The sequence below is a fragment of the Bos javanicus genome, chromosome 25 (assembly GCF_032452875.1).
Source record: "Bos javanicus breed banteng chromosome 25, ARS-OSU_banteng_1.0, whole genome shotgun sequence".
NCBI classification, from domain to species: domain Eukaryota; kingdom Metazoa; phylum Chordata; class Mammalia; order Artiodactyla; family Bovidae; genus Bos; species Bos javanicus.
Genome location: NC_083892.1, coordinates 6,590,947 through 6,610,597, shown reverse-complemented (window position 1 = coordinate 6,610,597; position 19,651 = coordinate 6,590,947). Strand labels below are relative to the sequence as shown.

General features: G+C 43.1%; 1 protein-coding gene across 18 annotated transcripts in view; it reads right to left on the bottom strand.

Moving 5' to 3' along the window:
- Positions 1 to 19,651, bottom strand: part of RBFOX1 (RNA binding fox-1 homolog 1) — a 2,444,696-nt gene that overhangs the window by 39,907 nt on the left and 2,385,138 nt on the right. For 12 of the 18 annotated variants that reach the window (XM_061401054.1, XM_061401052.1, XM_061401049.1 and 9 more), the window contains 2 exons: positions 15,498 to 15,537; positions 3,910 to 3,974 (listed from right to left, as the gene is read on the bottom strand). In XM_061401054.1, the coding sequence (XP_061257038.1) occupies positions 3,910 to 3,974; positions 15,498 to 15,537 (105 nt within the window). Of the gene's footprint in view, positions 1 to 3,909; positions 3,975 to 9,262; positions 9,306 to 15,497; positions 15,538 to 19,651 lie in introns of all 18 variants that reach the window. The other 6 variants (XM_061401048.1, XM_061401046.1, XM_061401053.1 and 3 more) reach the window with 1 other exon arrangement.

Genomic DNA, 19,651 nt, shown 5'->3' with positions numbered 1-19,651 from the left:
GCTTGCTGTCTCTTTTGCTCAGTCTAGAGGCACCTGTATGGCTGGGACTACTGCTGTAGGTCAAAAGCTGCTAACTTTTAAGGATCTTTATGGAAATGCAAGTGTCCATGAAAACAGTGGCCCAGGGTAACTAGCAGGATACCTGGGTCGTCATGAAGTCTCAGAGCGAATGCCTCTACTAGTTTCTCCTCTAGCTGGTCTGAATTGAGTTCCCTTCTGCCCTAATGTGGAGGGCTGTTTCCATGCACTGTGTGTTAGGGGATGTTAGGATGTTCGGCAAGCAGGGCAAGCATGACGGATGTCTGCCTTTTTGGCGTGGTAACATTGTCATCAAAGCTGTGTACACATCAGACACGTTTACCCAAATACCTGTAGAGTGATTCATCGAAAAGGAAATCTTCCCCTCTCCCTCCCTGCCTCCCAGTTTGGCTGCTCAAAGATGCAACAAGGACCAGGTGAGAAGACACAAAGAAACCGAAAGCCAGTCAATCAAGAGAAGCCTGCCCCCAGGCTTCATTCAAGCAAGCCATTCATCGAGCTAATGTGGTGATGGACCTGTCCAATCCAGAACATACCACAAACACATCAGCAACACCAAGTAACATGCAATGACCAGATGATCATCGGCCCCACTGCCATGCTTTGATCGGTTCAAGCTCAGAAAACCATCTCCCTTGAGAGTCCAGATAGTTGGCTTTCCACAAATCAAAGTGAGATTAGAAGATTTGAGGTGAAGTCAAAGGCTTACCAAATCTTTCCTGAATGCCCAAGAAAGACATCTGCCTATTGCCACTCAATTCGTCAATGAGCCTGCAAAATTACCTAGTCTAGTCAGGTCTTTTTCTTTGGGGGGAAATCACTGCCCACACCAGATGGTCTTCCTTCCAGAGGTCGGCATTCAAGAAACTCTCAGGGTACTCCGAGATAATCATGGTGTGATCATTTAACCGAGAAGCTGATGGGAAGGGAGTTAACGAGGTGGCCATCAACGAACTTCTGGCCAGTCCTGAGGTTACTGGAGTTCAAGATTTTCCAAAAGACCCCTGAATCTTTAATTTGATGAGGGCTTAATTTGTGCTGATAAAAGGTAAAATTCTACCAACTGGGGACATCAAACTTCTTTCCCTTTCAAGATGTTTGAGAAGTGAATCTCATGATTAGAAAGCTTGTTGTGGTTTCTCCTTGGATCAGGTTGACAGCCAGTGAGTGTGACCCAACAGTCTCTGTTCCTTCTGATTTTATTTCCTATTTTGAAGGCATTTCTTTGGGTTAAGAAGCTTTTCTCTTTGTCATCCTGCCTGTCTTGTAGAAAGTAGGTACTAAGAGTCTCTCCCTACTGATATTATCCTGTGATGGAGTAAAAATAAGTGATTACACAACTTCCCTGAGATAACTCTAGATTCTTGCCATCTCTAACTGACTGGAAAGCTCTTCTGATAATTTCACATTTTCCCCTAAACATGTGTCTTCTCTTGAAGGGTCTTCCTCCTCTTTACCTGCTTACTAACAATAAACGGAAGTACCACCGTTTCATAGATACATTTTACAAATCAAACCAGAAACATAATCTTTAAGATTGTTTTCTGGTAATTTTATCTATGTGTGCATTTCTCTCGATGCAATATTTCCATAAGTAGCAAGTGAAAGAGGACTAGTAATCAATTTCCACAGCAACCAAAAAGACCTAATGTGCAAATTTCTTTAATGAACAGCAAGAGGCCAATTATATGGACAAGAGTAGGTTTAGTTGGTCTCTTCAACTGAAACTATTACACCAAAGTGGGAATTGCAGAGTTAGTCAAGATTTACCAAACCAAGAATGAGGGCAATTTTTCAGTAGAACAGGTTGCCAGTGAAAAATCTTAATAATATTAAAATAACAGATTTCATACATATATTTGCATATATGGTGCCCCCAAGAGTAGCAAAATTTTAACTTATTTTGTAAGGCAAATGCAAATGGAGATGGCCAGATCCTCAAGTAATTCTATCTAAGAATAGTACTAAACACTGTTGGTTTTTTTTCAAATGTCTATTTTGGTCATATTAAAGAAAGTAATTTAAATTATATTTTTGTAATTAACCTTATTTCCAGCTTGGGGATAGATGCACTTATACCAAGCAGCAAGATTAAAAAAAAAAATCAAAGACATAAATCTGTTTAAGATTCTTATAATTATGCAGCAGGCTAAAGTTACTATGATTATAATTATATACAAAGTGGGTGTTGCAGAATTTAGCATCGAGAGATATTTTCATAAAAATAATTAAGGGTTGTAGATGAACCACATTACAATTGACACTCTGTGAATATGCAGTGTGCAGAATTTAATAGAATTAAGCCTTTTCATTTGTAGAATGATCTTGAGAATTTCAAGACTGTCATCATTTTTATTAGCTTTTTTGACCCTCTCAATTTCCCTAATTTAGTGTCAAAGTGTATTGAAGATAGCAACTTTCATAAAACATATTTTGCATCCTAGCAACGGATGATTGGGTAACTGGATAATTTAAGTATTTAGAACTGTGTGCTGACAATTGTTTGGGTTTCTCTGGAAGCTCCCTCCAGACTTGAGAGCTCTCGATGGCTGTTTATAAGAATAATAGGAAGTTATAGGAATAATACCTGCATACAATCAGATAACAGATCTCAACTCTGTCTTGCCAAAGAGCTATTTGATCATGAGTTTTTAATGCCTGGGGTTTTCAAAGTGTGACATTGAGGGTTCAGGAATTTCTTTTGCTTTCGTATACCTCCGAAGAAGTCTGTAGTTACAAAGAACTAAGGATACATCTTGTGAGAAATGGAATGGAACTGCAGAGAAAGCATACCACAGCAAACTAAGAGAGGAACTGAGTCACAAGAGATCCGAGGGGAGACCCAGAGTCTGCCAACACTCCCCATTCACGAGTCCAAGACACCGCCTGCTTACCTGTCGAACCCAGCATGCCTCAGCCACACATGCAAACTGTTACCATTACTGTTTTATTCATGAAACATAGTTTTAAATTAAAGGAGTCATTACCCAAAATAAGCACCCTCCATGACATTTGTGCATGCAGAGCATCTGAACATTCACATTTATGTCCTCTGAAAACAGAGCCAACAATTTGCATTCAATATGGAAACGCACACTTTCTTTTTTTTTCCAAAGCACTTATACGAAAATAGCTGTGGCTTGCCATTTCAGAAACCGAGTCATCTGTTAAGCCTGGGTAATGGGTAATAGAGCTCCTCCAACCCCCAGCCCTCACCCCCCCGCCATCCAGTCCTGACTTCTGCGTTTCTTAAACCTACTTCAGTCCCTTCCGCTGCCAGTCTTCACATGTGGTGTGCATTACAAATAAATGTTGGCTTATGTTCATAGGCACAGGGTCTGGGCATTGCCAAAAAGAAAGACTCTCCTGATGAATGCCAGACACACTGCCCATATTCCTTCAGGCAGGATCTTAAAAGGCAATAAAGGAGAATGGTTTCCTGAATGTACAAAGGTGTAAAGAAGGGAACTGAGGTGTTGAAAATTGAGGTAAACCCTGTGGGATCCTCTCTTGGCTTTCGTCCTATGAGTTACATGAATCCAGGATTTTACAGAGAAGTCCAGGAGAAGGTTGTACAACGGGTGTATTTTGTGCATGCAGGGCGTGCTGTCAGAGGAACTGTCAGAGGAAAAGCAACTTTGCACGGACCCACCGTCTTTGTGTCTTAGCAGAGAGGGCGAGCGATCAGAGCGAGCTAGGCGTCACTGCGTCCTGGCGGCCCCGTGCTGACCTTCACCGTGAGACCTAACTTTGGGGGCACTGCCTTCCCCAGCAGTCATGCATTTGCACCGAGACCACACGAGAGGCTCGCCTCCCACCAGCTAAGTTCATTTCCAGGTAATAGTCAAGCGTGAGAAGGAAAGCCCTTACCTGTCACTGTAGGCAGCGGCAGTGGCAGGGGTGGGCTGGGCGTAGCGGTATGCAGCATAACCACCCTAAAACACAAGGAGAAAGCAGGCTTAGGAACTCAGAGGGGGCTGACTCAGGGTGCCTGATGGTGAGACCCCAGCAGAACAGCAGTGACCCACATCTAGCGAACTCAAGTGGAGGTTAATGAAAGCTTAGTACCAAAACACGCGAGAAAGATGTGGGGTGGACTACCAGCCCCAGCTGGATGTTAAAGATTAGCAGTTGTAAGCAGGAACCCAGAGACCCTCTGAAGGAGATGTACCTACATGTTAATTAATGGTAATCATTTTGGGGTGCAGAGGATTATGGGAGATTATTTAAATGCTTTTTCTACTTTGCTGAACTTTCCAGATTTTCCAAAGTGAGTATGCTTTACCTTGGTTTATCAGTTCTCAACTTACATCTTATTCAAACCATCTTTGATTACGTCCTTAAAAATCCAATACAGGTCAAGCTAATGCCCTGCTATCTTTGATATTTATTAATGTTAATGTCTTTGATATTTACTTACAAAAATAAGATAATCCTTTGATTGAAACTGTGTTAGGAGTCTCTTGCATATGTAGTTGTTCAACCACTAAAGCAACGAAAGAAGATTGTCTCTAGCTTTTTAAATGTCACATAATGATTAAAAAAAAGGAATCTTGAGCATTGCTTAAAAATTCTATCTTTTCAGCTCAAGATATCACACTGGTTCAAATGGGGAATTTGTTTGTTGTGGAAAATATGATAAAGCCTTCCAATTTGTAAATGAAATCATTAGGAGAGAGAAAAAAATTGGAGAAAAATAATTAACATTTAGTTGTATGTACCAGTAATTGCAATTGTTCAATTAAGCAGAGGACAAGCAAATGGGCATATTCGAAAGGAACTGTGTTCAGTGGAGCACTGATTATCAAACTGTGAAAATAACAGAACTCCTTGCTCAGCAGACCACAGTGATACATCAACCACTGTTGAATGATCTTAGTACAGTTAAAGGGATCCAGTCTCCACTGATAACACGGGGGCCATTCAGGTTCTAAATAGAATATACAGTCCTACGATCCTCTGGGAGAAGGGTTCTCACCCTTGCTGTGAAGCGGCAATTCAGGACACAACCATGTCAGAGGGCTTCTAATAGCAAAATAACTGCATGTTGGGGGGATTTACTGGTAGTATCTTGAGTAAAGCAGTTCATTATTCTTGGCTCCACATACAGCATAGAAGACAGATGAATGAGAAAACTGCAAGAAGCATCTATCAGAACAGTGATAGGTACAGTGGTCTCTGCAATTTATTTCTACTCTTTGCCAATCATAACCAACTTTCAAAGCAAATTTTCTATCACTTACGTGGGCATTCCAAAAAGCTAGTTTCTCCTTAATCAAGCTCCTTCTTTGGATCACTCTGGAGAAGACACCTCCAAGACATTCTGACAGATAATCACGCATAATTTGGAGCCAGTATTTTTACTTTTTAAAAAGTCTCCCTTGAAAAACAATGTGAAAGTTAAAAAAAAAAAAAAAAAAGAGGTCTTAGCCAGAAACCACCTGGTGTTCCAAACACCATGTTCTCTAATTAGGACGGAGAAACTCATTAAATGTGCCGAGGAGCTGGGAAACCAAAGCATTTGTCACACGGAGCACCGAGCTCCAGGTACAGACTGATGGGCTGAGGGGAAATCGGCTCACCCGATTTCTGGAGCCAGTCTTTTCATCAGCTTGCCCATCTCCTCGCCTTTCATCAGGCATCCGCAGAAACACAGGTGTGCACGCACGCACGTGTACTGAACTTAATGAGGTAGGGAGGGGCTGGCACTGACTTCCTGATGGCTCAGAGGCATTAGCTGCCACCAGCTGAAAACTCTGAGTGGAGAATGTGAGCATGCGCGTGCGCGTGCGCGTCTGTGCGAGTGTGCGTCTGTGCGTGTGTGTGTGTGCGCGCGCGCACGCGCGTGTGTGTGTTTTCTGTCACTCTCAGACTGAAAAACAAAAGTTACTGTAAAGCGCATTGCATCAAGGGCCATGTCAATCAATCATGATGTGCCGACTGTAAATTTGGTTCCCGGAAAGACTTATAGCAACATCCTACTTGCAAAACCTCTTTGTTTGAATTCTGGAGGACTCCCTCAACTTCTGCAATGGTTTCTGTCAATGGAAGTAGGTAGCAATTTTGATAAGTGGGGAAAACTATGGCAGTGCAAACAGAATATGCCTAAAATGAACCTCACTGACTGCGATGGTTTAGTCACTAAGTCCTGTCCGACTCTTTTTGACCCCATGGACTGTAGCTCACCAGGCTTCTCTGTTCATGGGATCTTCCAGGCAAGAATACTGGAGTGAGTTGCCATTTCCTTCTCCAGGGGATGTTCCCAACCCAGGGATCAAAAAGCCTGGGTCTACCTGCATTGCAGGTGGATTCTTTCCTGACCCAGCCAGCAGCAGCCCCTCACTGACCACTAGGTTGGCGCTTATTGCATTGATATAAAATGGAGGAGTGTACACCTGGGATCCTTCTGAACAACTGAGGGGCTTGTCTATGAAGCTTTGGGAAGGATCCATTCTCTATTTGCACATGTATTAACCATTTAGAGAAAACAAGTATGGGCTTCCATTTAAGACAGGCACAAGAGGTCAAAGTCCTGACATTTATCTTTGCTATTTGAGTATGTTTACAAGTATTCCTGATTCATGAGTCAAGGTCATAGTTTGGTAAAGTCTGTGGAACCGGTGGAGAGATTTTGACCTTGGTCAGTGATCTCCTAGGTGTCCAGAAGACTTGATGATGAACACAAATGTTCTATACTTGCACTGTCCAATATGGTAGCCACTTGTCCTAAATGTCTACAGAAATCTTGAAATGCGGGGGCTACAACAAATGGCTTTTTAAATTTATTTAATGTTGAATTCATTTGAATTAAAATGTAAGCCACCACATGGAGCTGGTGGCTACAGTACTGGACAGCCCAGGTCCAAGTGATCCCTGGAATTTGTAGTAATTGGACAGAGAAAAAGGGGTAGATGGCTTGACGCCTCTGCTCCTATATACTGCATCATCTTCCTTTGCGATTCTTCTTCGGCATGGAATCCATTTAAGGGGAAAACCAGAGTTGCATACTGACTTGGTGCATGCATGCACACACTGTAAAATGATAAAAAAAAACTACAAATTGCTTTAATTTGCCTTTCTAACAGGTGATTTTAATCAATTTTATTGCCCATATTTTGCAGCTTGCGAGTATAACCAAAGCTTCAGCAAGGTTCTGGGGTAATGTTTGAAAAAGAAGTGCTCACTTTCATTTGTGGTCATCAAAACACAGTCTACCTTAAAACTGATCCTTCCAGACCTTAGGACAAAAACAAAAATGCGTCCTTGACAGATTTTTCCCACCACCAAAGTAAAGGTGAAAAAGAAAGAAAAGGAATGACAAGCACACAATAGTTCTATGCTCCCTACTCACAAAATATAATTTCACATGCTGGGCATCAAAATAGACATGTGATCTTATAGAAAATGTGTATTTTAAATGGTCATTATGGATTTCCCCCTCCCACCCCTGCCCCCACCACCAGAGGCAACCATCAAAGATATTGATTCACAGGCTTGGGAATACTTCCTTTGTTAGCAAGACCTCTGGAGGTCCACGGGGGGAAGTTATCAATTACATACTTTAACGATGCTCCAATGAAACATTTTCAAAACTGTGCTTGGTGGGATCTTCATCAAGGGAAAGGCAAGGTTTCAAGACCACATAGGTTTCATGACCACATAGGTTTGGGAGATGTTGAGTTAAATGAAATGAAACTGGTTACTCACTTGTGGAACTTTGTAAAGCAGTATTAATGAGCTCTGTGGATCTCCACTGCATCACCAAGTGGTTTGATGATGGAAATCACATTTTTAACTTGAAAGCATACTTTTGGAAAAAAAAAGTTCAAATATCCAAATGGCAAACTGCTGAGGAAGTGAGATGAAATTTTTGTACATCTGTGGGGACACGGGACTTCCTCCTTTCTGAGAATATTCAAGGATCTCACTTTGTCTAAAACAGGTGGATTAATGATATACGTAAAATTTATTCACTCTAATGACACTTGCTGCTGCTGCTGCTGCTGCTGCATCGCTTCAGTCATGTCCGACTCTGTGTGACCCCATAGATGGCAGCCCACCAGGCTCCCCTGTCCCTGGGATTCTCCAGGCAAGAACACTGGAGTGGGTTGCCATTTCCTTCTCCAATGCATGAAAGTGAAAAGTGAAAGTGAAGTCGCTCAGTCGTGTCCAACTCTTTGCGACCCCATGGACTGCAGCCCACCAGGCTCCTCCGTCCATGGGATTTTCCAGGCAAGAGTACTGGAGTGGGGCCATCGCCTTCTCCGCTAATGACACTTACAAGAGCATTATTTCCAAACTATAAAATCCTTCATATAAATCACTACTCTTTAACTTATCTGCATAATACATACAGCTGTTTTTGAAGTCCAGCTTTTCTTAAAAGGTGAAAATAAAAGCTTATCTCAGAAATTTTAATTATTTGGTTCTCTCCTTAGTCCAAATACCCATTTGTTTCATATTAGATTTCTTATTAAAACTTGATTAATCTCACTGGAAAAAAAAATGTACTTTCTTAATTGACTTAATACTGAACAAAAGGGACAATCTCAGGTTAAAGGGAAACCTGTGTAATAAAATTCCCACTGATCATTTTAGTTTTACATTCTTCTTTCATTTTATTTGACAGTTTTTGTGTTGGTTATAGACAAAATTTGGAACTTAGCCAGCTACATGCCAATGCAGGTGTTGGTTTTTGCTTTCCTCAAGTTTGAACAAGTTTGTTCATTTGGGGTTGTTTCATCAGTGAGAAATAGGTTTGAGAGTTATGGCAGAAAATGTGAAATAAATTTATAAGAAGCTACAGTGTATACTGATCCTTGATGCTTAATTACAAAAGGGTTTTGGTTTAACCATCCCCGTTGACTCCAGGAAATTACTAAAATTTTTTTCAGACAATTGGTTCAATGAAAGCCTTGGATTTTTTTTCACTGAGTTTATGTTCACTGAAGCCAGATACATTTTAAGCCAAGAAAGAAACAGCCAAGCCCAATCTCAATTCTGATACACACATAATCTAGCAAAGAGGGGAAAAAAAGATTTCAAGATGAGTGTCTCTCTTCTAGAAGAATTGATATCAAAACTGGAAAATTCAGTTCAGTCTTCCCTCCTTCTATGTTAGAGAATGTCTCCCCTCCCTCCCCAGAATTGTCTTGTTAGTAGGATTTCACAGCAAACCCACAATCAATAGTGATGAGTTTTTCCACCAGCCAGGATTTCATACCTGCAGCAATTTATTGCCATACACAGGCTCTTGATACACTACTCTATAAGGAAACAGAAATGTAATGTTTTCAATGCAAAAATGAAATAAATAAAGAAAATGCATAAGTCAGACAGAAATTCCAGAGCACTTCATTTCCAAGTTTGCTTCTCTTTTGTCACTAAGACCTAGCATGACCCATTAAACCAAAAGAAGGACCAAGGAATGCCGAACATTTTTGAGCCACGAATCTCTGTAACTGAGAGTATCAAGCAGATGGGGGTGGGGATCAAACCACCCTCATTGCATTTGTGTTATAATCTGCGTGTATTTTTAAAGAAGGAAAAAGGATACTTTCATGGCTTTTTTCCCTTCCAAGCATATTGCATGCGTGCTAAGTGGCTTCAGTCGTGTCCAGCTCTTTGCGACCCCATGGACCACAGCCCACCAGGCTCCTCTGTCCATGGGATTCTCCAGGCAAGAATATTGGAGGGGGGTGCCATTTCCAAGAGTTCAAATTAACTCGCTCTCTCATTTCTCTCTTTATCTCATGGTTGGATTGCTTGGGCACACCTGAGGATTTAACTTTGATGCCAAATGATGGAGGCAGTTAAGATGACAGTAACTGTATCAACACCTTTTAAAAAAATACCTTATAATTTTATCTGTCAATTATACTTCAGTAAAGCTATAATTTAAAACAAACAAACATGACCTATGGTGACTACAAATTATTCTTTTTTTCTTTTTAATGCCTTTATTTTTTTCTTAATTTAATTTCAAATAATAATAGATAGAGCAATTGTACTTCAAGAAACAATGAATCAGATCAAAGCTACTAAAGCTAATTTTAACATATGTGACTGGAAACATTACTTGTGTGCATGTGTGTGTGTGTGTTTGTGTGAGAGCATGGGGGCGTGAGTACGCATGGGTCTGGAAAAGCTTCTTTGAAGATGGATGTCATTAACCCACCATCACTTCATTCAGGTCCAAATACTCACAAGGTCTCAGCAGAACCCTTGGACAGACTGGGGAGCAGTTTGGGATGTGACAGTGATTCGTGAATGAGGCTGATTTTTTCCCGTGAGTGGTTCTAGTTGGAAGTGAAGTGTTCCAGTTCCAAGGCAGACATCAAGGTGATTGAACAGTTTAACAGATGTAGGGACCTGCCTGATAAAGGCGTGTGTGTGTGTATACATATAGTGTGTATATTTTAAGGAACTTCTTTGTGGTCCAGTGGTTAAAATTCTGCACTTCCAATGCAGGGAGCATGGGTTAAATCCCTGGTCAGGGAGGTGTGGTGGGGGGAAATATATGTGCATGAGTGTGTGTGTGTGTGTGTGTGCAGCTTTCCTGGTAGCTCAGCGGTAAAGAATCCGCCTGCCAAGCATGAGACCCAGGTTCGATCCCTGGGTCAGAAAGATTGCCTAGAGAAGGAAATGGCAACCCACTCCAGTATTCTTGCTTGGAAAATTCTATGGACAGAGGAGCCTGGTAAGCTACAGACCATGGGATTGCAAAGAATCGGACATGACTGAGCAACTAAACAAACAACAATGAAGAATATGGGATTGGTTAGCCCATCCCTTCTCCAGGAGTTCTTCCTGACCCAGGAATCGAACCAGGGAAGCTCCTAGTTCTACTGAGCCTTCCCTTTTAATTTAGAATTCTACGTCTGAGGAACTATGCCTATAGAAGTTCCCCCATCTCTCTCTGTCATTTGAATATTTCAAGTACAGATATTATTCCCTGTGACCGGTCCAGCTTACACGCTCTCCATTATCCTCTCATTTCTCACCCTCCTCCTTGCCTGTCTTTCACCACATTCTCAAGTTTGCTCAGTGGAGGCAATGATGTCCTTCTGTTGGCCTAGGGCATAAGGGTTGAACTTTGCAATTTGATCCATTTCATGGGCTCAAACCACAGTGTCAGTGAAGATGTCTGGGCAAAAGATTTCATCTCTTTTCTGAAAGAAAATGTCTCCTCCTCTGGGGAAAAAACAATGGAGGTGATGGGTAATAAGACTGCTCCTTGATTAGGACCAGGACACAGATGGTAAAGAATTTGCCTGCAATGCATGAGATCCAAGTTTTATCCCCAAGTCAGAAAGATCCCCTGGAGGAGGGCATGGCAACCCACTCTAGTATTCTTGCCTGGAGAATCCCATGGACAGAGGAGCCTGGTGAGCTACAGTCCATGGGGTTGCAAAAAATCAGACAGGACTGAGCAACTAACACACTTGATAGAACCCTGTGCACAGAGAGTGAGGTGATGTGGAGTGTGAATATCATGTTTCTTACACAGGAGACACTTAACTTCCGGATGAGCTGTTGCCTTGCCACCTGGTGACTGACCAGAACCCCCAAGCTGGCCCACACAGAAAGTAAAGTCTCAGGAATAAACACTTGGGGGTTTTATCTGGAGAATTTCCATTTTCCATGTTCCAAAAACTACTGACACCTCTGTCCTGAGCTCAAACATCACTGAAATGAGGTTGCCTCTTGAAGATCCATGGATGGCAGAGTGACATGAATTCAGAAATAATGTATAGAAGTCACGGTGTCACCCAGAACCTCTTTATAATGGGATCTAGGCATGATACAAAAGTGCCCTGGAATCTTATCCAGACATATTTGCTAGATAGCCTCACAGTTGCATTAAGTGTAAGAAAGCTTTGTTGTGGTTGTAGCCCACCAGGCTCCTCTGTCCATGAGATCCTCCAGGCAAGAATACTGGAGTGGGTTGCCATTTCCTGACCCAGGGAACTAACCCACGTCTCCTGCATTGGCAAACGGATTCTTTACCACTGAGTCACCAGAGAAGTCCTGTTAGGAAGCTTAGGGCTTTTTCAATAAAAGGGAGTAAGGTTAATATTTATATTCTGTATCATCTCTCTCCCTTTTTCCTATCCTTTCTTTCCTTTCTCCTAGTGCTCAGAACTCTGTTATCTTACTCTAGTTTCTACTGAGAGCTTGTCGGGTCTTTTTTTTATATCTAGTTCTATTATCATGTCCTTTCCTCCATTTTCAATAGTTATCTTTTGATCTAATTCCATATTCTTTGCTATCTCCCTGAGTGGGTGAAGACACATGTCCTGGCTAAGTTTGGTTCAGCAACCCTTATTTTCAGCTCCTCGATCAAGGTTGGCCTTATGAAATCTCTAGCTTCACCCTTCAATCTAATGGATTGCTTTGCAAGTCCAAGGATCGTGGTTCTTCAACTTTCAAACAGTTGATCCTATCCATGTGTTGCCTCTCCTATTATTTCTATATTTCTTCATTAACCTAGTCTACTTTTTCTTCTTTTTCTATTAAAGTATGGTTGATTTGGGCTTCCCTGGTGGCTCAGTGGTAAAGAATCTGCCTGCAGTGCAGCAGACACAGGTTAGATCTCTGAGTCGGGAATATCCCCTGGAGGAGGGCATGGTAACCCACTCTAGTATTCTTGCCTGGAAAATCCCATAGACAGAGAAGCCTGATTGGTACAGTCCATAGGGTCGCAAAGAGTTGGACATGAGGGCTGAGCAACTGAGCACAGCACAGAGCTGATTTACAATTCTGTGCCATGGCCTGCTTTTTAATTCAAAGGAGTTTATGGAAATATGTGCCACTTAGCAATGACTGAATGTGTAGGTTTGATAGGCTAGTTATGGAAGCTCAATTGCTACCTTTTCAAATAAGTGTGTGTGTGTGTGTGTTATGCCCCAGGTAGAAGAGACCCAGGTACTGACCTCTGTGACCCTCCTTGCTGACTTAGAAGACCTCTTTGTCCTCTGGTGAGTAGCCATATGCACTGGGTCAGAGCAGGGCAGGCAGCCTTTTTCCTGCAGAGCTGGGCTTCCCAGCAAGATGATTTTTCTTTGCACTCAGCCCAAAGGAGCATCCCTGGTTTTTAACCTTCGTTTCTGGCTCACAGCATCTTATAACACATCCACTGCCTCCAGGTCCGTCAGGGTATCTATGATCATCACTGTCTTTTTCTCTCTCTCTCTCCTCAATCCTCTCTTCCCTGCAAAGTTTAAGAGGAGCTATTTCTACAGAGGAGGTTCTGACTTACTAGTTACAGGGATCCGTGCAGGTCTTTCAAATGCTATTTGCTTCAGCAGGGCTGGGAGATGCCTGAGGGCTCCACCATGATGTGGGAGGGGTGGGGACCTTGGGCAACAAAGAGGAGCATGTGCTGGAGAAAGTGGGGTGTGTACAAAAGGTCAGTGGTCCTGGCTCCCATGCTGTTGTCTGGGTTGCTCTGATCTACTGTCAAGACAGAACTATCTGAATAGGAAGAAGTGGAGAGCAGACTCCCATTATCTCCCTTAAAAGTAACTGAAGCCAGAAGCTTACAACTCTGCCCAGTAAAATGAAAAAAGAAACAACTGATTTAGACCCAGTAGAGGTGACCAGTTTGTCTAAGACATGTCCCAGATCCCCTCAGGATGGCCCTAGACCTACTCACTGCGCATTATTTTTAATGAGATTGAACGAGCCAGCCACAAACTTCCTTTAAATAAAAACAGAACCTTGTGTGTCTTTTTATGAACCTCTTTAGTCATCATTTCTTTTTTTTAAAAAAGGGAGCAGGGAGGACATTTCCAGTTATCTGAACATAGCTGTATCTCAAAGGAGATGTAGCTGTATCTCAAGTGCTTGTTGCTGCTGTTTAGTCGCTAAGTCATGTTCGATTCTTTGCAACCCCTTGGACTGTAGCCCACCAGGCTCCTCCATCTGTGGAATTTCCCAGGCAAGAACAATGGAGAGGGTTGCCGTTTCCTTTTCCAGGGGATCTTCTTGACGTGGGGATCAAACCCGTGTCTACTGAACTGGAGGCAGATTCTTTACTGTCTGAGCCACCAGGGAAGCACCAACTAAGTCCTTACTTCCTCCATATGCATGCTCCATCCAGAAGCTACCCTAGGGGAAGGGGATAGATTGATGTTTGTGATCAGTGGATATCTGAGGATATGGAGGAGGGCCAGACTCTTTAGCCCCTGCCTGTTTCTCTATTTAAAATGGTACAAACTCAAAGCTTGGAAAAAGAGGACTTGAGAAGGAGTGGATGAAGGTAGACCCACAAAAAGGAAACTGGTTGTTCCCTGGGTGAATAAAAGACAGGTAGGTTGTTCTTTCATTTTATTAAGGGGAAAAAAAAAAAAAACTAACCCACAGATTATAATAAATATACTTAATATAATAATAATAAAACCCAAGTTTATCATTGATGGAGATTAATACTCTGGCTCAAAATTGTAATTATTTGAAATTCAAAGGGAAGAAAATTAAATAACTAGCATCTTTCCTATTTTCTAGTAAATTGCCTCAATTTGATCAGGAATATGGCTATATTTTTCTTTGTTATCTAGTCTATAAAACAACAAATACGATTCCACTGAATTTATCTGAGGTCACTCATAATGAAAATAATGATGTGATTTAGAAGATATCCCCCATTTCTTTTAAGTTGTGTTTATTCCAAGTCATTTTCATAACACTGATGCTAATATCATACCATCAGTGAATAACTACCTCTAGATCAAGTTAGATAAATTTAATTATGGCCCCATAATGAGAAACATCCTCCTTTTCTCTAAAAGTGAGAAGCTTAATAAAGTGGTACCATTTAACAAACAATCCTAAATAGGCCTAATAATTCTAAGTCAGGTAACTGTTCTGGGGAAATAGAGGGAAATCAGGGGTTGAAAAACATAAGAGTTGAATGCTCAAATGGATCTATATCTTGTTAGGAGATGTTTCTTACTAAAACCATCAATGTGGGGAAAGAAAGAGAGAAACAGGGACTTGAGGGGAATCTTTCTAGGGCTGTCGTGATAAATAATTCAATGTATACAAGAAAACATTAAAAACATTAGCCATGAAAATATCTTTTCACCCTCTACAGCTGGTAACTACAGCTGTCATCTTAAATATTAGACTGAAAACACAGAGACCCCAATTGGGCATTTGGGAGAGAATTTCTTTTCGCAGCAAAGTCTTTAATTGGACACGGGGAAAAAAGTCAGTATTTTATTTATTTTGAATAAATACAACTCTTTTATTCTGAAATGAATCAAGGAGTTCATTCCACTCACTCAATAGCATGACGGCTACCGTGAGCAGAAGGCCGTCTGTCCTCCGAGACTTTGACTCTTTCCCACGGGAAGCGGAAATAGGTGACACCCAGCTGAGAAATCGCAGCAAACTTGTAAAAAGAATGACTCCGGCGAGAAACAAGGGTGGCATGCATGTTAATGGATACTTACATAAATGTCTGCACCATAAAATCCATCCTGGTAAACAACACTGCAAGGGTGCACACACAAAGAAAAACATTCATATTAGTGCGCTTCCCCATGCACACACACCAACCCCTGCACCGGCCAAGTTAGTCTGGTCACAAGGGCCAGCCGAGACGCAGGAACCGGGGATCGTTTCCACACTGGTTAAGGAGGCTGGAGACAACGGCAGTCTGTCAGACTGAGAAAAAATGAAGCTGGGGTTCGGTGGGGGCCCAGAATCAGGACACAGAGGCAATGCTGTGCTGGGTAGTGGACTTTCCAGAGGGGTGCAGATGCAGAGAGGAGTCACGCATGTTTCAAGTGGCCCACGCTGATACGAGGATCGTATTTGCATTCAGCCAAACCCCTAGCTCCTTCCCAGAAAAACAAATCATCTGCTTAAAATATATGATTGATAAATAAAGGGGTACGGATGTCATGCTTTCAATATGGATTACAGCTGAATGATCTCAGGGGAGCTGAGATCCAAAGGATTTCAGAGATTTTCTTCTATATTCTTTCACACTCTAGTATTTCATACTCTAATATTTGGTAATTCCATGTGCCCCTCCATTATGGGAAAGGGAGGTGACTATCTCTAGTTATATGGTCTGTGAACAGGTATACAGATGTGTGCAATGACACAGGTGGGCATTTGTGTATGTGTGTGACTCATGTACATGTATGCATGTATGCTTGCTCAGTGGCATAGTCGTGTCCAACTTGTGACCCCATGGACTGCAGCCCACCAGGCTCCTCTGTCCATGGGATTCTCCAGGCAAGAATACTGGAATGGGTTGCCATTTCCTTCTCCAGAGAATCTTCCCGATCGAGGGATCGAACCCTAGTCTCCTGCATTGAAAGGTGGATTCTTTCACCATGGGGCCACCCAGGAAGCCCCCAGATTTTTGCGTATATGTATGTTTGTTAGTTTGTACATGTAAATGCACGTGTGTGCATATGTTTATGAATGCAGATAGTGTGCATATGATGCATGTAGTAATACGTGTTTGCACATCTGTGTGTCTGTGTACTCACATGTCACCAGTGTGTACATGCCTATGTCTGTGTGTAGATTCACATAAATTATATCCAGACTGAGCAGAACCGCACGTGATGGCTGAACGAGCCAAGCCTCACAGCGGCTCTCTGATCCCTGTCCACAGAGTCATGCCAGAGAGAAGGGACTTCACAGGAGGGGTAAATAAAAGATCCTGGACTTCTACAGAAGTCTCATGGTTTACCTTGAGCGAAACAGCCAGAGAAAGAAGCTCTGTAACCCTGGGAAACCGACGTACAATTCCTAAGCATTGAAACGGGTTCAGTGAGGACCCCACATAGCCTTCACACCTCACAGGCTTTTGCCAAGATCCCAAGACGTCTCAAATATAAAAATGCAAGTTTCTAAAGGCATGTTTTCCAAAGGGTAACTGTTGTTATTACAACCTTCCCATGGAGTTTACAGATGATTTATGATTCTGGCAAAGGACCCATGTGCCCCACTGTGGAATGGAGCTGGGGTCCTAACCGAAAACATGATGTCGATTACCCAAGGATTTCAGCAGATTTCAGGAGCAGAGCAGACCCACAGGAAGGCTGAGCACACTGAGAGCCGAGGGAGGCACCGACAACACGCACATGCACACACACATACGGCAGTGACACTGCTTTGCTGGAGAACACCGCATGGGCTTCTCAGAGCTTTTCCGAGTTGAAGGGCTAAACCCCAAGTACCATTGTCTTTAAACAGGGTGCAGAGATTTCACACACTAAGGAGGCTGGTAGGCATGGCTTTCAGCTGTCTTCATTTGGATCGAAAAGGGCTCCTGTTCACAAGAGCCCTTGTCAAGCAGCATCAAACCCTGATCTCAGATACTGAGTGTGTGGCATCCTGAGCTAGGCTTTGATTTTGTTTTCAACACTTCTAGCATAAAAGGATACTGTCTGCCGGGGGTCAGAAGGCAGGGCCGGCCTCTGCCAACAAGACTGCGCCCAGCGCTGATCATTCAGCCAGATCAGAGCAGCTCTGACTGCTCCTTCATGCTGGCACACCTTTTGCACATGCTGATCCTGGTGTCGGGACAGCCTCATCTCCCCATAACCTCCTCCAAAAGCACAGCACCATATGAGAGCCAAATTAGACGGGAAACACATGGGCCTCTGGATCACAGCCTCAGCAGTCAGCAGCTAGGGGCCCTGGAACTAATGATCTGAGCAACCTGAGCGCCCCTTCTTTGGCTGCAAAATGGGGAAAGAGGTGAGTAAGTGCCCATGTCAAGGGAGGATTATGCAAAGAAGGTGAAAGTGTCAGTCTCTCAGTAGTGTCTGACTCTTTGTGACCCCATGGACTGTAGCCTGCCAGGCTCCTCCATCCAGGGAATTCTCCAGACAAGAATACTGGAGTAGGTTGCCATTCTCTTCTCCAGGGGATCTCCCTGACCCAGGGATTCAACTGGGTCTCTTGCATTGCAGGCAGACTCTTATACTGTTTGAGCTACCTGGGAAGCCCAAGGTATCTGCAGTCATAGCTCTAGTCAAAGATTACATTGCTATGAGCTTTATCCAGTGTCATCTCCCACCACCAAACGGATTTCTTCCTCCCTCCTGTGAACACCAGCATCACGTTTTCTGACCCTCTGATCCTCGCTTGGTCCAATAATTTTAAATATCAGTCAAATATGAAAGGCATTTGTGAATGGGGCTCATTTCACCCTGACAGTTGTATCCAATAGCTTCCTCAACATTATATCTCACTTGATAGCTAACATACCACTTTCCACCCTGAAGAGGTAAATAAGTATCTGTTGAGTGACTACTGCCCATCAAGGGGGAGGGCTGGCCATTAGGAGGTGACAGAGGTGACCCAGAGCAATTCTAGGTAGAATCCTCTTCTAGTTATTCAACATCAGTGACTACTGTCAAAGGGGGAGGGGGAGGGAGATCAAATTAAAAAATTGGACCTTGGGAATACCCTGGAAGTCCAGTGGTTGCTGCTGGCTGCTGCTAAGTCACTTCAGTTGTTTCTGACTCTGTGCGACCCCATAGATGGCAGCCTACCAGGCTCCCCAGTCCCTGGGATTCTCCAGGCAAGAACACTGGAGTGGGTTGCCATTTCCTTCTCCAATGCATGAAAGTGAAAAGTGAAAGTGAAGTTGCTCGGTCGTGTCTGACTCCTAGCGACCCCATGGACTGCAGGCCACTAGGCCCCTCTGTTCATGGGATTTAAGACTCAGTATTTCCATTGCAGGAGGTATAGGTTCAGTCCCTCTCCAGGGAACTAAGATCTCCCAGACAAACACAACTCCTCACAACTAGACTCTGACTTAGAAGCTCCAGTACAAGAGGCTAGATAGACAGTGATGTAAGAGTGAACAATATAATAATATTTAACCAAATATTAATATAGATTTGAGTATGGGAAGGGATGCATGCGTGCTCAGTGACTTCAGTCGTGTCCTACTCTTTGTGACCCTTTGAACTATAGCCTACCAGGTTCCTCTGTCCATGGGATTTTCACCCCTTTCCAGGGGATCTTCCCCACCCAGGGATCGAACTCAAGTCTCTTGTGTTTCCTCTACTGGCAGGTAGGTTCTTTACTGCTGAGCCATCTGGGAAGCCCTGTCTGTCCTTTAGGTCTGACCTAGTTATCATGACCCCACCGAGTCCTCAAAATACCCTTATGAGATGGATAATGCTATTATAGCCTGTTCTGACATCAGAAAAGTGAGACAGAGAGAGCTAGGTATTGACAAAACTGGGATTGTAGCCTGGCTGGTATTGTATTGGCTTCACAGCCCAAACTTTTAATTGCTATGGCAGGCAGCAGTGGTCAGACTTCAGCCGGCATCAGCACCACCTCGAGGGCCCATCAAAACACAGATGGCTGGGCCCCACGCCCAGCCCAGAGGTTCTGAATCAACAGAGCTGGATGCAGAGGGAGGGGGAGGTTGGGTTTAAGGATTTGCATTTTTAACAAGTTCCAGGGGAAGCTGAGGCTGCTGGTCCAAGAGCTAAAAAACGTACTGCCCTACAGAGCGCCACCCTCCACGTGTCATCTTACATGACATTTGAGAGAATGCTGGAGGCCAGCCTCCTAGCGTGTGTGTGTGCTCAGTGGTTTCAGTCGTCTCGGACTCTTT